The following is a 19515-nucleotide window of genomic DNA, read 5'->3' on the forward strand; positions in this document are numbered from 1 at the left end:
GAGGAGGAGAATTTGGCTTCATGTTCTGTCTGGTGACCGGGAGAGGGGTGTGATGATTTTCGCTACTGTTTCTGCTACAGATAGAATCTCATTCTTTTTGAGACAGTCCTTGTTACAATCACTAGCAATTCTGGTTGCCAGTTTTGTAACACACCAGTTCTCAATAACATGAAGCCTCTACATAAAATGTTTCTCTATTCCGTGCCCCCAGTTGCCAGTTTTACAATACAGCAGTTCTCAATAACATGAAGCCTCTGCATAAAGTGTCTCTCTATTCCATGGCCAGTCATGTTTATAGCAGCAGTGGAGCTCGAGTTTTTGCTAACAGCCTCTATTTCAAACATTCTGCCCATTGGATGACCACAGCACTTTTATATGACAAACCATGTTCTTCTCAGCCTGGAAATTATGGCCACCATAGTCGTTACCCCGGGTGACGTCAGGGGCCCTTTAGCTCAAAGTGACTTGCAGTTACACTTTTACTTGAAGCCAGGCCACAGGTGCCGCCACCCTGAACGGAGGAAGCACGCTTGAACACGCTGGTTCCCTAACCCAAGACTGTGACAGAGTTTTCACTGGTCTATGGTCACGTGAGAAAATAAGGACCATGAAGTGTTGGGGGTTGTGTGCAGCAGCCAGCTACAGAGTAAAGTTCAACTACGCCTTTTATTCTTAGTGTTGAGTGGCCAACAGTCCTTTAGTGAGTTTTTCCTTTATTCTGAGATGATTTGGGGGTGTTAAAATATCCTTCCTTTTCTTTTATGAAATGATAGTAATAATGGAAACAGGTGGTTTGTGCTTTTGGAAATTTTACTATTTCTTGTTTTTTTTTTTTTTTTTTTGAGATGGGGTCTTGCTCTATCGCCCAGGCTGGAGTGCAGTGGCACCATCTAGGCTCACTGCAAGCTCCGCCTCCCGGGTTCACGCCATTCTCCCGCCTCAGCCTCCCGAGCAGCAGGGACCACAGATGCCCGCCACTGCACCCGGCTAATTTTTTGTACTTTTAGTAAAGACGGGGTTTCACTGTGGTCTCGATCTCTTGACCTTGTGATTCGCCCGCCTCGGCCTCCCAAAGTGCTGGAATTACAGGCATGAACCACGGCGCCGGACCATGAAATTTTACTATTCCTCGAACCAACCTGGGCACTAGACCCAGTTTTGTTTTTGTTTTTCTTCCTTGCAACATCTTGGACGATCTCTGTCTCTATACCTCATCATGGACTTAATGATAGTATCTTCCCAGCCCACCCTGCTGGCTTGCGAGGAGAATTGAATGAAATAATAGATATGGAGAGCCTATAAAAAAAAGAAAATCAGAATTTCTATGTAAATATATGTATTGTTATTTTTGCAAATTACAATTTTGGTTCATAAATTCTTTTTGTGTGTGTTTTTTAATCAAACACAAATTTCTATGCTCCTTTTTTTTCAAAACATGAAATGTTTGTATATAATAGCAGTTATACTGCTTCTATAGAAGATATGATATTTTGGTAAATAAAGGCTACTGGATATGTTTTATTTATGTATATTTTATATTTCATTAAACAAATAATTCTCAGTTAAAATAGGTAATAATTATTAAAAATAATTGACTGTAAACCTTACTCATTTCAAGTAGTGGAAAGGGAGGTATTAGAACTTACAAAACTTGGAATAGTTTTCTCAAATGTAATTTCAATTTTCTTCTTTTATTGAATGAGGAAGGATTGTGACTATTTAGCACATTTCATATGTGCATAAAGGTACTAAAGTAGTTTTGAGAGTGCTTAAAACAAGTTGAATACTAAATATGCTAAGTCTCATAATCTCCAATCCTGAGACACTCACTGTTCACTTGTTTGGCTTTTTTTCTTTTCAAAGACAGTGTCTCGCTCTGTCGCCCAAGCTGGAGTGCAGGGGCGTGATCATGGCTCACTACAGCTTTGACATCTGGGGCTCAAGTGATCCTCCCACCTTAGCCCCTCAAGTAGCTGGGACCACAGGTGCATGCCACCATGCCTGGTTCATTTTGTTTATTTTTTTGTAGAGATGAAGTCTCACTATGTTACCCAGGCTGGTTTTGAACTCCTAGGTACAAGTGATCCTCCTGCCTTGGCCTCCCAAAGTGCTGGGATTAGAGAAATGAGCCAGTGTGTCTGGCTTATTTGCATTTTTTAAAACGGTGCAAAAATAATTTTAGCCCAACCTACAACCAAAATACTTATTGTAGCTGATTTTTTCCTGTTAAACATTTCTAAGTCATTAAAATATAGTGCATCTTATCTTACCTTCTTATCAACACTTAACTTACCAATCAATCAACACTTATCTTCCTTGAACCTCTGAACTCAGTGCTTACTATTATCATATTCTGACCTCTCTGAGCCCTTCTCCACCTGACTTCACCTTTGCCACGTCATAGCCACATTGTGCATTCACTGGGTAGATTGGGAGAGGCGGAAAACCCCTGACTGAGGGCTTCACTACATTTACAATACATCACATCTGTCCATTGATGGGTCCAAGAGAAACCATTATGCTATTAGTTGTCTATCTATTCTTTCTATATCAGCTTGTAGCATCGGCTTTGACCATCATTGTTCTGCTCACTGACCTTTTGTCTCATGGTTGTTACCTCCAGGCTAAAAGTCAAAGCACCTCCAAGTGTTCCTCGAAGGGACTACGCTTCAGGTAAGGTATTTCTCAGATACTTTAACTGACTCTTGACTAATTTAATGTTCATATTTACATTTACGCTTATGGAAAGGGAAATCTGCTATCCTCATTTGAAAACAAAAGGTATATTTCCTAATTTCAAGAATGACTGAATCTATTAGGCATTTGACTACAGTGGAGATGTAGTTTTTTATCCATCCATCTACCCACCTATTTCTTGGTCACTTATTAAATATCTTCCATGCGCCAGGTACCCACAGATCTGAGGCAGGAATACAGTGCTAAAAGTTAAAGATATACTCTACATTTGAGGAGTTTATAGTCTAGAAGGGAAGACAGATTATTGTTATTAGTCTGTTTTCACACTGCTGATAAAGACATACCCGAGACTGGGTAATTTATAAAGAAAAAGAGATTTAATGGACTCACAGTTCCACATGGCTGGGGAGGCCTCACAATCACTGTGGAAGGCAAAAGGCATGTCTTACCTGGTGGCAGGCAGGGTAGAATGAGAGCCAAGAGAAAGGGAAACCCTGGATAAAATCATCAAATTTTGTGAGACTTATTCACTGGCACCAGAACGGTAGAGGGGAAACTGCACCCATGATTCAATTATCTCCTACAAGATCCCTGCCACAACATGTGGGAATTATGGGAGCTACAACTCAAGATGAAATTTGGGGGGTACACAGCCAAACCATAGCAATTATGTTAAAAGTAATTATAGGCCCAAGTGCAGTGGCTCACACCTGCAATCCTAGCATTTTGGGAGGCTGAGGAAGGCAGATTGCTTGAGCCCAGGAGTTTGAGATCAGCCTGGGCAACATGGCAAAACCCTGTCTCTACAAAAAGTGCAAGTTATCCAGGTGTGGTGGCATACACCTGTAGTCCCAGCTACTTGGGAGGTTGAGGTGGGAGGATCACTGAGGTCGAGGCTGCAGTGCACTGTGATCATGCTACTGCAATCCAGCCAAGGTAACAGAGTGAGACCCTGTCTTAAATTAAAAAACAGAAAAGAAAAGAAAAGTAATTACAATCCAGTGATAGGGGAAGCACAAAGTTCTTTGGAATTCCACAGCAGCACTACTGAATCTAATCTGTGGCTGGGAGTGTGGGGGAAGTGGGGAAGAAACGACTTCCTCCATCAAAAGTTGTTTAAATTGATACTTGAGGATTGTTGAAGGGGTGGGGGTAATAAATTATTGCTGGCACATTGCTGACACTCAGTCCTCTCCAAATTTAGCCTGTAACCTCATTCCAGCCAAGATCAACTTTGGCAGGAAAGAAGGGTTAGTTTTGAGATTTGTAGTGTTTCTGGCAGTGGTGAGCCAAGTAAAATATTCAACATGCTTTTCTTTATTAGAACAAATACCTTGGAGGATAGTTTTAAAATATCTTTCTATAGCATTAAATATAAAGATTTCCTGAATATCCCTCAGTGAAAACCACAGAGCTACAGACATCATTGACGATTCTCAACAGGGAAACAGCCTAAAACCAAACCATAACCTTAAATGATGCTTACTATTTTATTTTATTTTTTTGCCACTGATCAAGATAGTAATAAGTCAGACAGTGCAGTTCCTCCAAAGTGAATCTTATCACACTGAGAAATGCTGACCAACCTGCCCAAGTCTGGTTACAGGCCTGTTGGACCACTCATTAATTCACAGAGTATTTATTGGCATCACCCTGCCAATCAGTCAGCAAGTTTAGACAGTTGTTCAGGGGATGCCAGTACAGTTTGGCACTAAAAGAGGGACCCTGTTCTGGGCTTTAATATCTACCAATCAATAAGTCAAGGAAGCTTCCTAGTTACATGAGAACAAACACATTCTTCTTTCCAAGTTCTAAATAAAGAAAAGAAGCCAAAACAGACTAAACCTGTTAAAGAACTAAAGAATTTTGATGGGAAAATGATAAAATCATGGAGTCTTGGGTTTAAAAGGAACCTCAGAGGTCATGCACACCAATATCTGATTCAGGGCTTAACCCCTATCCCACCACCATGCTCCTCCACGCACAAGGCCCAGCTTCTGCTTGGACCCTTTCTGTGATAGTTTCCCATGGTCTGGCAAGGGACAGATGGTCCTGGCTGGATATAAATACAATCCATTTTCTTGTGGCTTCCTATGTCTATCCTGATGGCCACACAGTTCAAGCCTTTAAATATTAAGAAAAGTAGAGCCAGGCACAGTGGCTCACACCTGTAATTCCAGCACTTTGGGAGGCCAAGATGGGAGGGTCGCTTGAGGCCAGGAGTTTAAGACCAGCTTGGTCAATATAGCGAGATCCCATTTCTTAAAATACGAGAAAAAAAAATTAAGAAAAATAGAAATAGAATTGTCCTGTGCAACTTCAAAGGAGAGAATTAAGAAGTTAGGTCATCTGAGTGGTTTCTTCTCTGGGATAAACATCTCCAGGTGCTTCAGCTGTTTCACACATTTTCTGATTCATTCAGCACGTGTTTCATGAGTGTGTCCTGTGTGACTCTCACTGTGCTGGATCTGAAGTGGGGAACAAAATACCATCCCTGACCTTACAGTGCTGAGTGACTAGTGGGGAGTCAGATAAGAAACAAGAAAGCAAACAGGTAAATATAAATTAGCAAACATGGTACCTGATGTGAGGGAAAATGGAAGGGTGCAATGATGAGGAATCCGTCTGGGGTAGAAGAAGAGCTTAGGTGGTCTGGGAAGGTCTGTCTGAGAAGGTGACATTTAATTCGAGAATTTGGGGACAAATGTGCAGGAATATTTGCCGCTTTTAGATGAACCAACAGCATCAGAGATGCTGGACACAGATGCCAGGAGTTCAGAGTCAATTGCTGGAAACTGACATATCTGATTTCGGGGTGGACATCTCTCCTGATTGTCCCCTCACACTCACTTGTCTGCCTGCTCATCTACTCACCCAGGCCCTCTCCTTCCCCTCTATTTCTGCTTGGGGAAAAGGGAGGTAGAATCCATCTATTATTCATCCTTTTGCCTAACCCACACACCTTGGGCTCAACCTTGATGCCTCCTTTTCCCTCACCCTCTACAAAAATTAATCTCCAAATCTCATTGATTTGCTCTTAAATGCCTCTTAAATATTTTTTCCCTCTCTATTCCCATTGCTACAGCTAAGGCCTTCATCATCTCTTGCTTGTCCTAGGGTAGAAGGCTCTAAGTAATCTGCTTAATTCCTGATTGCATGTGGTCCTCTCAACTTCCACCAGAAAATTGTTCTGAAAAAAAATTCTCTTTAAAACTTTTCATGGCTCTACATCGCCAACAAGAGGAACTGCAAACCACTGAGCCCCCACACAAGGTCTTTCAGTGTCTAGCCACTAACTGGCTGTGTAACCTTGGGCAACTCATGCTCCTTTCCTCATCTATATTATGCAGGCCTGAACTAGAAGATCTGTCAGGTCCCCTCTAATACTAACTGTTCTGCACTCCTGCAGAAACACAGATCTCTGGGGCTCAGGGCCCGGTGATGAAGTGAGCCTCTCCTAATATTCCCTGGCTTTAGGAATTCACATCTTCCAATCTCCCTAATGCTCTGAAGTGTTCTCTTTTTTGTCCTCAGACACCTGCTCCCTTTGCCTGGAACCCTTCCAAATAGTCTTGTAGTCAGAATATTTAATCTGTCCTGGAATGCAGAAGTGTGGCCCAACACAGTCTTCTAAGCCTTTGCAACACAAAGTTTGATTCCCAGCCTGACAGCATCAACCTCATGTGGACCTTGTTAGAAATGCAGAATCTTGGCTCCAACCTAGAACTACTGCATCAGAATTTACATTTTAGCAAGATCTCCAGGGGATTTGAATGTAAATCACACTTAAGAAACCCTGCTATAAACCATCATCTCTGTCCCTATTGCCTTTCCTGAACTGAAAGACAAGTAGATTTTACTACCTCAGCCCCTGACCCCTGCAAATCCATTGATTTCCAAGGTCTCAGAAATGCATCTTATTGCTTTGCCAGATGACTGGGGCCTTGCACAGTTTCCCCTGCTCTTACACTCAATCCCCGGAAATGGTCCAAAACCACCATCACCACCTGCAGTTAGCATCCTCGCTTGCCGTTCTCTCCCCAACCCCAGCTCATGTCCCAGGAGCATTTCCAGCTGCTTCCCCTGAGCCTTGAGGTTTCTGCACAGCTGCATGACCAGGGCCTCAGAAATCAGCCCTGAGAGCTCCTCCTGAACCTGGGGAATCTTCAGGACCTTGGAAACCCTAGTGTGTGGAGGCCAGAGCCTACCAGACCTCCTGAGCCTGGGAGGCCAATCATGTGCCCTTTGGAGCACTTGATCCACCAAAGGCTCCTGAAATGCTCCAGCCATTTTCCCCCCACACGCTGGATTTATGTCCTCTTTCCAGTTCTGGAAACAAATGGCTCCCCCAAACTGTCTAAGCCAAGAGTGTGTTGACCTTGGTGATGCTGACCTTCAGAGAGCAGAGGATAGAAAGGACCAGCAACTGTCCCTGCAGGAGGTCAGTAGAAGAGTCACCATAGCCCCTTCCCTAGTTAGAGTACAGAAGGACAAAGCTTGAATTACACAAAGAATGGAGACCTGGGTCTCCTCCAGGGATGCAGGTCACGCCGGTGTGGAGCCTGCTGCCTTCAGTTCAGACCCAGCAATCCCGGTTCAGTCTTTCCCTGAGGAGGAAACATCGCCCTTAAGGAACTGCTGGCCCACTGGGCAGAGTGCATTGCCCCAAGCAGCTGGCATTGCTGTGGGAAGGGAAGATTCAAAATCTGTTGAGTATTGACTCTGTTCTGGGCATTAAGCTAAGCTCTTCACAGATATACCTCATTTAATCTTCTCATTAGCACCGTTATATAGAAATTACGATCTCTGTTTTGCAGATGAGGAAAACGTGTCTCAGGGACATTAAGTATCCTGTCCAAGGTGACTGCAGCCACTAAGAGGAAAACTCATCCCCAACTCCCATTTTGCCGCTCCTTGCTTTGACCCATGCTCAAGTGTTTACGTATTTGGGGGATACTTTTTCTTATTCTGAAGGCACTAGAGTTCCTGACATTAACACAAGAACTTGCTTCCCAGTTCCTGCGCTTTCACAGTTGAACGGCCTTCTGTATCTTTGAAGTCCGAGCTCTGGCTGGGGATGGAGGTCAGAGGGAGACCAGTCATGGTGCCCGAGAGTCTGCTGGGATCACTGCAGATGCCTCACTGGTTATCCTACGAGGCCTTGAGGAGTCAGAACTGAACAGAGCCCCTCTCTTGCACTCTTGGGCTCTGATTGCCACTCTTGGGCTGTGATGGGGTGGCATCCCTGGGAGGTCCGCCTGTGACTCTTCCTCTGGCTCTGCTATCATGCAGGGAGGAGATCAGAGCAAATATGGGGTGGAGGGGTGGCAAACTCACTTACGTGGAAAAAATTAAAATCCAGAGCAAAGAAGGCACTTGGACAGGGATTCTTGGGTAAATGCCCACACAGAAATATGGGGCATGCATAACGATCCTTTGTCCACTAAAGAAGTGAGATTTAACATTGCTTTTGTCATGGCCCTGGTGCTCCCAGTGGAGCCAGCATTTACCGGGTTTTCTGTCTCCCTGTTCACATTCCCCTGGAGGTACTGGTCTTACACTGACATGAGAGAGCTATATCCAACATCAGTCCTGCCACAGGGAACTAAGAATAGAGGGATGACACTTGGGCTCAAAGGTATTTTAAAGCTTAGAAAGTCCTGAAAGATTGCCCAATTCAAGCTTCTCATTTTAGGAATAACTGGAGACCAGAGAGGCAAAGTGACTCCTGAGGTCATGTAGTGAGGTGATGGCTGAGCCAGGACTATAGCCCCCATTGCTGTACCCTCACCCCTCTGTTAATGATCCTGTGAAGGGATGAATAGACATACAGAAGAAGGGAGTTTCTGTAATGATAAGTATTTCTTTTTTCTTTTTTTGAGATGGGGTCTCACCCTGTCACCCAGGCTGGGGTGCAGGGGTGCAGTCATGGCTCACTGCAGCCTCAACCTCCTGGGCTCAAGTGATCCTCCTGCCTCAGCCTCCTGAGTAGCTGGGACCACAGGCATGTGCCACCATGCCTGGCTAATTTTCTAAAATATTTGTTGTAGAGACAGTGTCTCACTATGTTGTCCAGGGTGTTCTCAAATTCCTGGGCTCAAGCGATCCTCCTGCCCTGGCCTCCCAAAGTGATGGGATTACAGGTGTGAGCTCACTATGACCAGCCTAAGACGTTAAGTATTTAGACTCAGAACACCTCTCTCAGCCAGTCTGAATCTGGGTCTTGTCCTCAGTTCCTCACATTAAATCATGTCCCTTTCTCCTCTTAGGGCAGCACTGGTGGGGCTGGCCACCCACCGCCTCCCCTGCAGCCTCTGTAGTTCTGCTTTCTGTTCCTTTTTGGTGTCTGTCCCCACCACCACAACCGGCCCACCCTCCCTCTTTCCTTCCTTCTGTGTCCTGCTGCGGTCTTCCCACTGGCTCCCTGCGTGCCACCACCTGCTCTGTCAGGGGAGCAATGGGCAGGGTCTGGCGGCCAGGTAGCCTCCAGAGCAGGATCAGAGCTGCAGCTGAGGCAGAATGTCAGACATGCTGTGAAGCCCCCAGCATCTGCCCCAGGGGCTGTGGTGCTCCTATTGACTCAGAAGTGAGAGGCTGGACTCACACTCCCTTTGCCCCAGCCACCACCACGGAGTTCTGTACTGTCCTTCCGGTCATCCCCTCCCATTCCCAAGACCCCCTGGTCTGGATCAGCTTTCATCTCTCTATGCCTGAGTTCCTAAACACCATCCTCATCAGCTCCCCATCTCAGCTTGTCACTGGAGCCTGCAGTGTCCACTGTGGCTGGAGCCCCCATTGGCTGACAGCATATCAGGGTTGTGTGAGCGCTCAGCAGAATCTCCTGTCCCTCTCCAGCCCAGTGCATTCATTCTGCACTCATCTGCCTCTAAGCCCTGCTTCTGGGGCTGACACATAAGCCCGTCTCTCAGATGATGGAGGAGGACACACTCCTTCATCCTTACTCTCTCCTCCAAATCCTGCTCATCCTTCAAGGCTCCATTTGGCCCCACCTCGGGCACATGGCCTCATGCAAGTTTTTGGCTGTCACTGGGCACACCTTTCTCTGAACTTTCCCCGCTCCTGGCAATGATTCCAGGTGTGGGGACATTTCTCAGAAAACTACATGGCCCTGAATTGTCCTCAGTCTCATGTGGTCATTCTTTTGGTCCTTAAATCTTTATTTGTATTACGCAGCGTGGCTTGGTGAGAAGACCCTGGACTTTGAGGTCCTTTAGGCCTGGGTTGGAATCCTGGCTTTGCTCCCTAAGCACTGTGTGAACTTGGAACAGTTTTGTAACTTCAGTGAGCCTCCAATTTCTGACCTGGGGATAGGAATACCAATCCTTTAGATTGTTCTGAGAACTGCAGAGACTGTAAGTTCATTGTAATAGCTAATATTCATTGAGCCCTTTACTCTATGTCAGATACTCTTCTAAGCACAATTGATAAGGTCCATTTTAGCAAAGGGGAAGCTGAAGCCCAGAGGTGAAGCAATTTAGCTAAGATCTCACTCCTAGAAAATGGCAGAATAAGGATTCTAAGTTAGGCAGTCGGACCGCAGAGCCTAAGCCCAAATGGGGGCTGCTGTGACCATTCTCACATCTCCTCGTGTCTGGTGCTGTACCCACAGGCCGGGGAGGGCTACATGAGTCTTAAAACTGGGTCAGGCAAAGGGAGGAGTCTTGTGTGGCATGGGATTATGACATGGTAAATGGAGCATAAGCCCCAAACCAGGTAAACCACACCAGAGGAAGGGCTTTCGCTGACAAGAGGGCCCTCCCAGGATCTCAGCTTCCTGGCAGAGACCATGGAATCACACACACAAAATCAAACCACCTGGCCCATATGAAGCTCGAACTTCTCCTCCTTCAAATTTTACTCACTACAATAGAGGCTTTCTTGGATCCATTTCTTTGTGGTAGCCATAGTGTGTGATTGACATGGGAGTGAATTAGAATCAGTGGTGTTTTGAGTGTTAATTGAGGCATTCTTTGCAATGCTCAAGATGACGGTAACATTACTAAAGCATTGCTGTGTGCCAGGCTTTGCTAAGAGCTTCACATGTATTCTGTTATTTGATTCTCACAAAAATAGGATGCAGGCACTGTTCTTATCCTTGCTTTACAGGTGAGGAAATGAAGCTTTAAACAATGTTAAATTATTGGTCCAAGACCAAGCAGCTTGTAAAGGGCAGAGCCAGGATTTGAACCTAGAAAGACTGGCTCTAAAACAGCCACCTGTGCACGAAGCTCCCCGAGATACTGGAAAACTGACTACTGTTTTGGACCTAATACCCTGGACTCCCATGCTTTTTAGTCTTGGCAATTGCCTGTAAGGCTGTAACTTTATGAATATGATGCTGTGAGTTGCACTTGGGACCGGAAGTAGATAGGTCTCTCTAAGGATCAATGCAGCACCAAAAAACAACCTCCATCCCATACCATATGATGCTTTTCTCTCTTTTCTGTCTCCATGTGCTGAGATGTCTGGATTGGGTTATTCTCGTTTCGCCAAGGTTTTATCTAAGTGCTCAGCAGAGGGCTAGGTGGCTCACATGAGATTTCAGCTGCAGGAGCCAACACAGCCTGGCTTCCAACCCAGCTCCCAGACTCACTAGCCATGTAGCCTCAGGCAGGTTTTACAACCTCTTTCAAAACCAAGTCTCTCTACTGTGAAATAAAGATAAAAATAACACCTACCACATAGTGCTATTGTAAGAATATACTTTTAGAACACTTAGCCTGGCACCCAGCACATGGGAAGTGTTAAGTGGAATCTATTGTTGCTGTCCTAATGTTCCTTTATTTAAGTCATTTATTAGTTCACACTTTTATTAATACATTAATTACAAATGCAAAATTCTGCCCAGATGCAAAGTTAAATTAGATAGGCCTTACTTTCCAGTACAGCAAGACAGGAACAACTTAATCACAGCACAGGACAGAACGAAATACGTGTGACATCACGGTGCCACCAGCTTCCAAGAGGGCCCAGAAAAAGGAGCAATTGATTACGACAAGAGACTGGGGTAGACTTTGTGGAGGAGGAGTGATAGGGATTTCCATGGAAGAAGGAAGATGGGCTGGAGGAATGGCACGAGCAGAGCAGAGAATCAGCAAAGGGCACGACGGGAGGAGGAAGCTGTCTGGTGTTACTGTCAGTGAGCGTGGGAGCCTGCTGCAAGAAGTCGGTGGTGGGACAGAAGGCGGAGGCATTGAAATGTGTTGACGCAGAACCTGGACTTGATTCCATAGGGAGTCACTGATGACTCTTAAGGAAAGGAACAGTGTAATCCAACCTTTATTTTAATAAAACAACTACAAACAGTAGGATGGATGGATTGGAGAATAAAGACAATGGAGACAGGGACACTAGTTAGATGGCTAATGCAGCTACTTTCACCAAGGACTGATCATAAAGTAGGCCCCCACTCACTGAGAAAGGGTGGATCAAATGCAGTTATCCAGGCAGGGAACTGGGTTTCATAAAGGCATTTTATAAAGGTTTCTACTTAAATGGTTGTTACAAAAACTCTTGCCATCTTAAGTGTTGATCTTCAGTGATCCCCAGACTTAAGGTATTAGAAACATATTGACCAGATGCGGTGGCCTACGCCTGTAATCCCAGCACTTTTGGAGGCAGAGGTGGGTGAGTCATTTGAACCCAGGAGTTCAAGACTAGCCTGGGCAACATCGCAAAACCCCATCTCTACAAAAAATACAGAAGTTAGCTGGGCATGGTGGCACGTGCCAGCTACTCAGGAGGCTGAGGAAGCAGGATTGCTTGCACCAAGGAGATTGAGGCTGCAGTGAGCCATGATCGTGCCACTGCACTCCCACCTGAGCCACAGAGTGAGACTATCTCAAAAAAAAAAAAAGAAGTAAAAGAAAAAGAAACGTACTCCCCCATTGTGCCAGGTAATCATATTGGGAAGAGGATTTATTCACCCAGTCTTCTAGAGTTTCTTGCCCAACCCCAATGATTGCAGTACACTCTAATTCGGCATTAGTCAACCCAAAGAATAATGTGTTAAGAATTCTTTTCTGTTCACGTCAAAGTGTGACCCATGTTTGGCTTGTAGAGTAAGCTTCTATCATGTTTTTCCCAAAAGAGGGTGCTGCTGCTGCTGCCATTGCTTAAAATGTGGCCACTCTGATCCCACAGTCTCCTTCCTGACCCCATCTCACCTCTGCAATTCCTTTGCTGGTGCCTCTGGAGAACCCAAATGTTTGACTCTCTGGAGTCTGGTGGTCTGCTGTGGCAGGGGTAGAAATAGCAAAAACATAAAAATAAAACTAGAAAAGGTTCTGTTGAGGTTCTGGGGAATTTAGGAACATCCCCTGGGTCCTCTGCGGCAGTGGCTGCTCAGCGGGGCAGGAGGGAGCTGGGACCCTCCGTGCTGCTGTCATGGAGCCACTCTGCCACATGGGCCTGTGTCTGCTTCATTCCTACACAGCAGAGTGAATCCCATTTAACCTCGAAGGTCAGTTCATGTGATAGGCTAGATGCTAAGTTTCTCATACTCTAAATGTGTTTTGGAGGGAAAGGGGTCAAATATTCGCCTGGGCTGTCAAAATTCAGACTTATTTTATTTTACAAGCTCATAAACTACTTAAGGACCACAACCTGTCATATCCATTTTTATATGCCTGTGCAGAGCCCAGGACGGCACCTCCTGCCCCTGGAGCGAGGTAGCGCCATGTAGGGTCTCAGCACATGCCCGTGGAAGGCAACCTGTGGGGTTCAGCTCCTGGTTCTGCCATTTATTATACTATCTGACCTTGGGCACGTGACTTATCTTCTCTAGGCCTCAGTTTCCTCACAAAGTTTAGGTGATTTTTTTGTTTTTTTCTGAGACAGGGTCTTACCCTGTCACCCCAGCTAGAGTGCAATGGCACAATCACAGTTCACTGCAGCCTCGACCCCCTGGGCTCAAGCAATCCTCCCGTCTCAGTCTGCCAAGTAGCTGGAACTACAGATGTGGACCACCACACCCAGCTAATCATTCTATTTTTTTGTAGAGATGGGGCCTTGCCATGTTGCCCAGACTGGTCTTGAACTCCTGGGCTCAAGCGACCCCCCTGCCTTGGCCTCTCAAAGTGCTGGGACTACAGTGCTGGGATTACAGGCATAAGTCCAATGCCCAGACCCTCACAGGGTCTTTGAGAGGGTTAAAGGAGGACAAAGCTCTGATAACATTGCCTGGCACATAGTAAAGCATTGGATAATTTTTTTTTTAACAAGAAAAGTCGAAGTTAGAGCCAGAGAGGATCATAGAAATGATCCCCTCATTGTATGGATCTGGAAACAGGCTCAGAGATGTTAGAGGTCTTGCCCACACTCCAACACATTTGAAACAGAACCTGGATAAGAACTCAGGTCTGTCTGATTCCCTGTCCAGTGCTCTTCCTACGACGCCATCCTCTGAAGTCCTTAGAAGCCATGTAGTATGAATTGTAGGTCTCTACTGGGGGACCCAGAAATGTCCCTTAATAAAGCCCACACATGGATCAGATGCACATTGCTCTTCCCAGTGGGACTTCTCTCTATGCTTTGAGAATTCACATTTTTTAAAAAGTCAAAAGTAAGTGAACATATGATTGTAGTAACGAACCCAAGGTCAAGTATATGGCACCAGAAAGCCCAAAGGGAAGGGAAGGCAGGTGCAAAGTATGTGTGGATGGGCTGGGGCTGGCCAGCTGAGGCTCACGCTTGTGCCTTCTGCTTCTCCCCTGCTGTTGCAGAGAGCCCCGCTGACGAAGAGGAGCAGTGGTCCGATGACTTTGTAAGTATTTGCTCCTGGAACCAGGAGGGCATCAGAGTCCCATGGGAGGCCTTTTGAAGGTCTTATTTCTGAATTACATGCTGGTGGTCAGCCGCACGTCCCAAGAGGGCAGACTTGGGAAGGTCACCTACAGGCAAGGCATACTGCATAGCAGCTGACTTGACTGGCACTCACTGTGTGCCTAGCTAAGAGTTTTCCACACATAACCCCATTTAAACCTCACCACAGCCCTTTGAGGCTTATGCCCACCTTCAGTGCTGGTGTTCAGAGTACTCACTAGCACAGCCAAAACAGGTGTAAAAATGTTTAAATGTTTCCATATCAGTTGGCAGATGCCTTTGCCCTAAACTCCCCAGTGCCCCATCACTCCCTGATCCCCACCCAGGAGCCCTAAACGAACCAGCAACTAAAAAATAAGTGTCTGGCACATCAGGGGGCCTCCAGGACCAAGGTAGAGAAAGTTTCAGTCACTTGCAGTTCCACAATTCAAACCCAGGCCCTCAGATCTCAGGACCAGGCTCTTTGCCACCAAGGTGCTTGCTGTGATCAAGAGAATATTAGCAGAGCTCCAGAGGCCACAGAGTGAGAGAGAGAGGGACCTAGCCATGATGACACTGGGGATGTTGTATTGGAATTACTTCTTTGAGGTAGCTCTGAAATCTGCAAGCCCCTGTACTCGCTTCTCTCTTGGGCTGAATGTTGTAGGGACAAGACATCCTAAAAACTTTTCTTCACAATAATTATTCTTCACTTATATCAAATCATCCAGAATGTTAGCCTGCTCCAACCTGTGAGTTTTAGATCTGGAAAGGTCCCAAGAAGCCTTGCATACAACCACATACCCATTTCACAGATAAGAAAACTGAGGCCAGGAGAATGAAAATCACCCAGTTCAGTGGAATGAGAACCCAGGACTCAGACTTCCAGTCCTGTGCCCAGCTCTGGGCTGTGCACACTATCTGGAGTTTATACAGAGTCTCAGGAGACAGGAGTTTGTCCTCCTTCAACTGCAGAAAAAGAAAAGAAAAGTGAGGGGAAGGGAGGGGTGACTTTTCTGCCCATCTCTTGGTCATGGAGCTCCTCCTGGGGCCCAGCCACTGCAGCGCCCTGAGACGCACTGCAGCTGCGCCCCCTGCTGGCTACACACACACACACACACACACACACACACACACACACACACACACACACACACACACACACACACAGCCACATGTAAAGCAAAGAAATTGGTTGGTCCACGTCCAGAGGTAAGAGAAGAAAACTGAGCAAGCTGGCTGGATGAAAAAAAGCACACAATGGGGACTTAGAAAGCACAAAATAAAATCAGCCTGGAGAGGAGGCAATGACTTTCCCCAAAATCAAACGACCAAAATGAAGATACCAGCCATACTAAGTACTGAGTAAGCATTCACTCACAGCTCTTTTGATGTCAGTAGGTGGATCCCCCCTGCATGCAGAATGAAATCCGGGCTTGTTAATAAAGCCTCCAGGCTTTCTTGATTAAAAAAAATTCCTGTTATAAGTTCTCATTCATTTGTAGAAGCTAAAAATTAAAACACTTGAACTCATAAATATAGACAGTAGAATGATGTTTACCAGAGGCTGAGAATGGTGGTTGAAGGGGCAGCAGGCTGGGGAGGGAAATGGGGACAGCTAACAGGTGCAAAAATATAGTTAGGATGAATAAGACCTAGTGTTTGACAACAGGGTGACTACAGTCAACAATAACTTATTGTACATTTAAAAATAACTAAAAGAATATAACTGGAATATTTATAACACAAAAAAAGATGAATGCTTGAGAGATGAATACCCCATTTACCTAGATGTGATTACTACACACTGTATGCCTGTTTCAAAATATATCATATACCCCATATATATATACACCTACTATGTACCCCTACAATTCTTTTTTTAAAAGATCAACAGGAAAAAAAAAATCCTGCTATATAAAATTGCTCATGAAAGGCTACAGGCCAAAAAGCAAGTGGAAAGTCATGTACAGATCATGCAATGTGATAGGCAGAGTGTGGGGGTGGTGGACTTAGAGGCCAGAGGACCTCTTATGTCCTGAATCAAATATTTCCTCCACATTAATGTATGTACAAATGATATATACATAAAACACCTCTGAAAAACATGCACAAGAAGCCTAGTAACTCTTTTTGCCTCTGTGGTGAGAAGAAGAGAGGCTGAGAAGGAGATTGCACCTTATATCCTTCTGAGCCATTTGGACTTTAGACCATGACAATGTATTTTCAATGTGGACTTAAATCAAATGTGGATTTGAAAAAAACAGGCTGGGCGCAGTGGTTCATGCCTGTAATGTCAGCACTTTGGGAGGCCGAGGTGGGCGGATCACCTGAGGTCACGAGTTTGAGACCAGCCTGGCCAACATGGTGAAACCCATCTTTACTAAAAATACAAAAATTAGCCGGGCTTGGTGGCGCAATTTGTAATCCCAGCTACTCGAGAGTGAGACAGGAGAAAAGCTTGAACCCAGGAAGTGGAGGTTGCAGTGAACTGAGATTGTGCCACTGCACTCTAGCCTGGGCGACAAAGCACGACTCGGTTTCAAAAAAAAAAAAAAAAAAAAGCCAAGCATGGTAGTGCATGCTTGTAATCCCAGCTCCTTGGGAGACTGAGGCAGGAGAATCGCTGGAACCCAGGAGGCAGAGGTTGCAGTGAGCTGAGATTGCGCCACTGCACTCCAGCCTGGGCAACAGAGCGAGACTCCATCTCAAAAAAAGAAAAAAACAAAAATGAAGAGAGTGAACTCTGAGTCCATCTGAAGCCTTGACCCTGCAGCTTACCAACTCTGCTTGGAATTTTTGAAAAATCTCATCTGAAAGATATCTAGCTGGCCCTGTGTGTCTCCTCACCCTCTTCGTATTAAACCTACTTTCTCTTCAGTGATCAGCATTCATAATAGATAAAACCCGTTGGTTATTCTATTTTATTGGGTCCTTTTTCTACCTTTTAAAAATGTATTTTATTATCTCCTATTGTTATTCTTTGTGGATCTACAGAGTGTCAGCTCCCATTAGCATTAAGTAGTTCCTGTGTCCCCCCAGGACAGTGCAGTGGTGGAGAGGATAAACTTTGGAGGCAGAAAGGCCGGCTTCAAACCCCAGCTTTGCCTCTTACCGGCTGCCTATCCTTGTGAAGTCAATCTCTCCAAGCCTTGTCTCCTGTCACTGCTCCGGCCTCCCAAGGCAGGAATGGTCCTGATGGCCAGGCAGCACAGACAGGGACGCTGAGCACAGTGTCTGCATCTGCGCTTGCAGGACAGCGACTATGAAAATCCAGACGAGCACTCCGACTCAGAGATGTACGTGATGCCCGCCGAGGAGAATGCTGATGACAGCTACGAGCCGCCTCCGGTAGAGCAGGAGACCAGGCCGGTTCACCCAGCCCTGCCCTTCGCTAGGGGAGAGTATGTAGGTGAGGTCCCCCGCAGACCTGGGCACTCTGCCTTCCAGGCCCATGGGGAGGTGGGATGGCCAAGATTGCAAGGTGGGGACAAACCTGGCTGCTGCCTGAGGGCCTCTGCCTGCCTCCCACTCCCACCACCTCCAAGCAGGGGATCTGGGCTCCCAGGTAAAGGATCCCAAGCTGTAGGGTTTTCCCATTCCAGGGGAAGAGACATCTTTCCTAGATCTGGAACACTGAAAGCAGGCATAAATAAATAACCAGCATACCCTGATGGTTCCACCCCTGCCCAACACTCCCAGGGAAAGCAACCCTGAGATTAGTCCCCACTTTTAGGGCTTCGTGTGCTAAAGGTTCTGGGATTTCTCTTAAGAAGTCTGTACAGAACAATGACCTTCAAGGATCCCAGTGTCTGCCTCACCTTCCTCCCATGTCTAGTCCAGACTGTGGGGTTTTACCAGCGGGTACAGGTGCTCAGGAGCCCCAAACCTGGAATGAGCCTCATGGGTTAAACGGACACAGCTTGGGTCTGGCCGAGTTTTTTTTTGTTTTTTTTTTTTTTGAGACAGAGTCTCACTCTGTCACCTAGGTTGGAGTGCAGTGGCATGAACTCGTCTCTGCAACCTCTGCCTTCTGGGTTCAACCTCCTGCCTCAGCCTCCAGAGTAGCTGGGACCACAGGCACCCACCACCACACCCGACTAACTTTTGTATTTTTAGTAGAGACAGGATTTCCTCATGTTGGCCAGGCTGGTCTCGAATTCCTGACCTCAAGTGATCCAACTGCCTCAGCCTCCCAAAGTTCTGGGATTACAGGCGTGAGCCACTGCACCTGGCCCCAAGTATGTATTTTAATGCCCATCTTTGTTCCAGTCTTGGCAGGTGACTAAGTTCCCCAAAGGTTCAGAGAGCAAGTTTGTCCATGATGGTCATGGCGATGCCAGCATTTGTGTGGACTGGCTCTACATTTAACATCTCACTGCCATTAACCCCTTCCTTACAGTGTACCAGGCACTGCTCCTTGCTTCACTGAATGAAAGTAAAGTGAAGGCCAGCTGGGCTTACTGGGTTGCCACAGTTGATCTGTTGAGCACCTGCCATGCACCAGAACTATGCTAAGCACTGCGCATTTAGCTGCATGCAAGAGGCACATACTCCCAGAGATCTTCTAATTTACAGTTTAGTGCTTTCCCCCGGGGGCTCTACCTAACCCCCTTGATAATCCTGTGAAAGAGGTCAGAGGAGTGAACTGACTGGGCCAAGATTCTCTAAGTGATGGAGCTGGGATACAAGACAGGGCTCTCAGCTTCCAAAGCCCAGCTCTTCACAACTCTGCTCTATGCACCACCCACCATACTTGGTGAATGACCTTTTTCAATCATCACAACAACCCTGGGGAGGAAAGGGCTACTGCAATTCAGGGTGGTTAAGTGGCTCATTCAAGAACACGCTCTTGGCTGAGTACAGTGGCTCACACCTGTAATCCCAGCATTTTGGGAAGCCAAAGTGGGTGGATCACCTGACATCAGGAGTTCAAGACCAGCCTGGCCAACATGGTGAAACCCCATCTCTATTAAAAATACAAAAAAATTAGCC

General features: G+C 46.1%; 1 protein-coding gene across 4 annotated transcripts in view; it reads left to right on the forward strand.

Moving 5' to 3' along the window:
* BLNK (B-cell linker) overlaps positions 1-19515 on the forward strand; it is a 79506-nt gene that overhangs the window by 25856 nt on the left and 34135 nt on the right. For all 4 annotated transcript variants that reach the window (XM_011951222.1, XM_011951221.1, XM_011951223.1 and 1 more), the window contains exons 3-5: positions 2624-2673; positions 14442-14482; positions 17776-17932. In XM_011951222.1, the coding sequence (XP_011806612.1) occupies positions 2624-2673; positions 14442-14482; positions 17776-17932 (248 nt within the window). The remainder of the gene's footprint in view (positions 1-2623; positions 2674-14441; positions 14483-17775; positions 17933-19515) is intronic.

Source organism: Colobus angolensis, unplaced genomic scaffold (assembly GCF_000951035.1).
Source record: "Colobus angolensis palliatus isolate OR3802 unplaced genomic scaffold, Cang.pa_1.0 Scaffold316, whole genome shotgun sequence".
NCBI classification, from domain to species: domain Eukaryota; kingdom Metazoa; phylum Chordata; class Mammalia; order Primates; family Cercopithecidae; genus Colobus; species Colobus angolensis.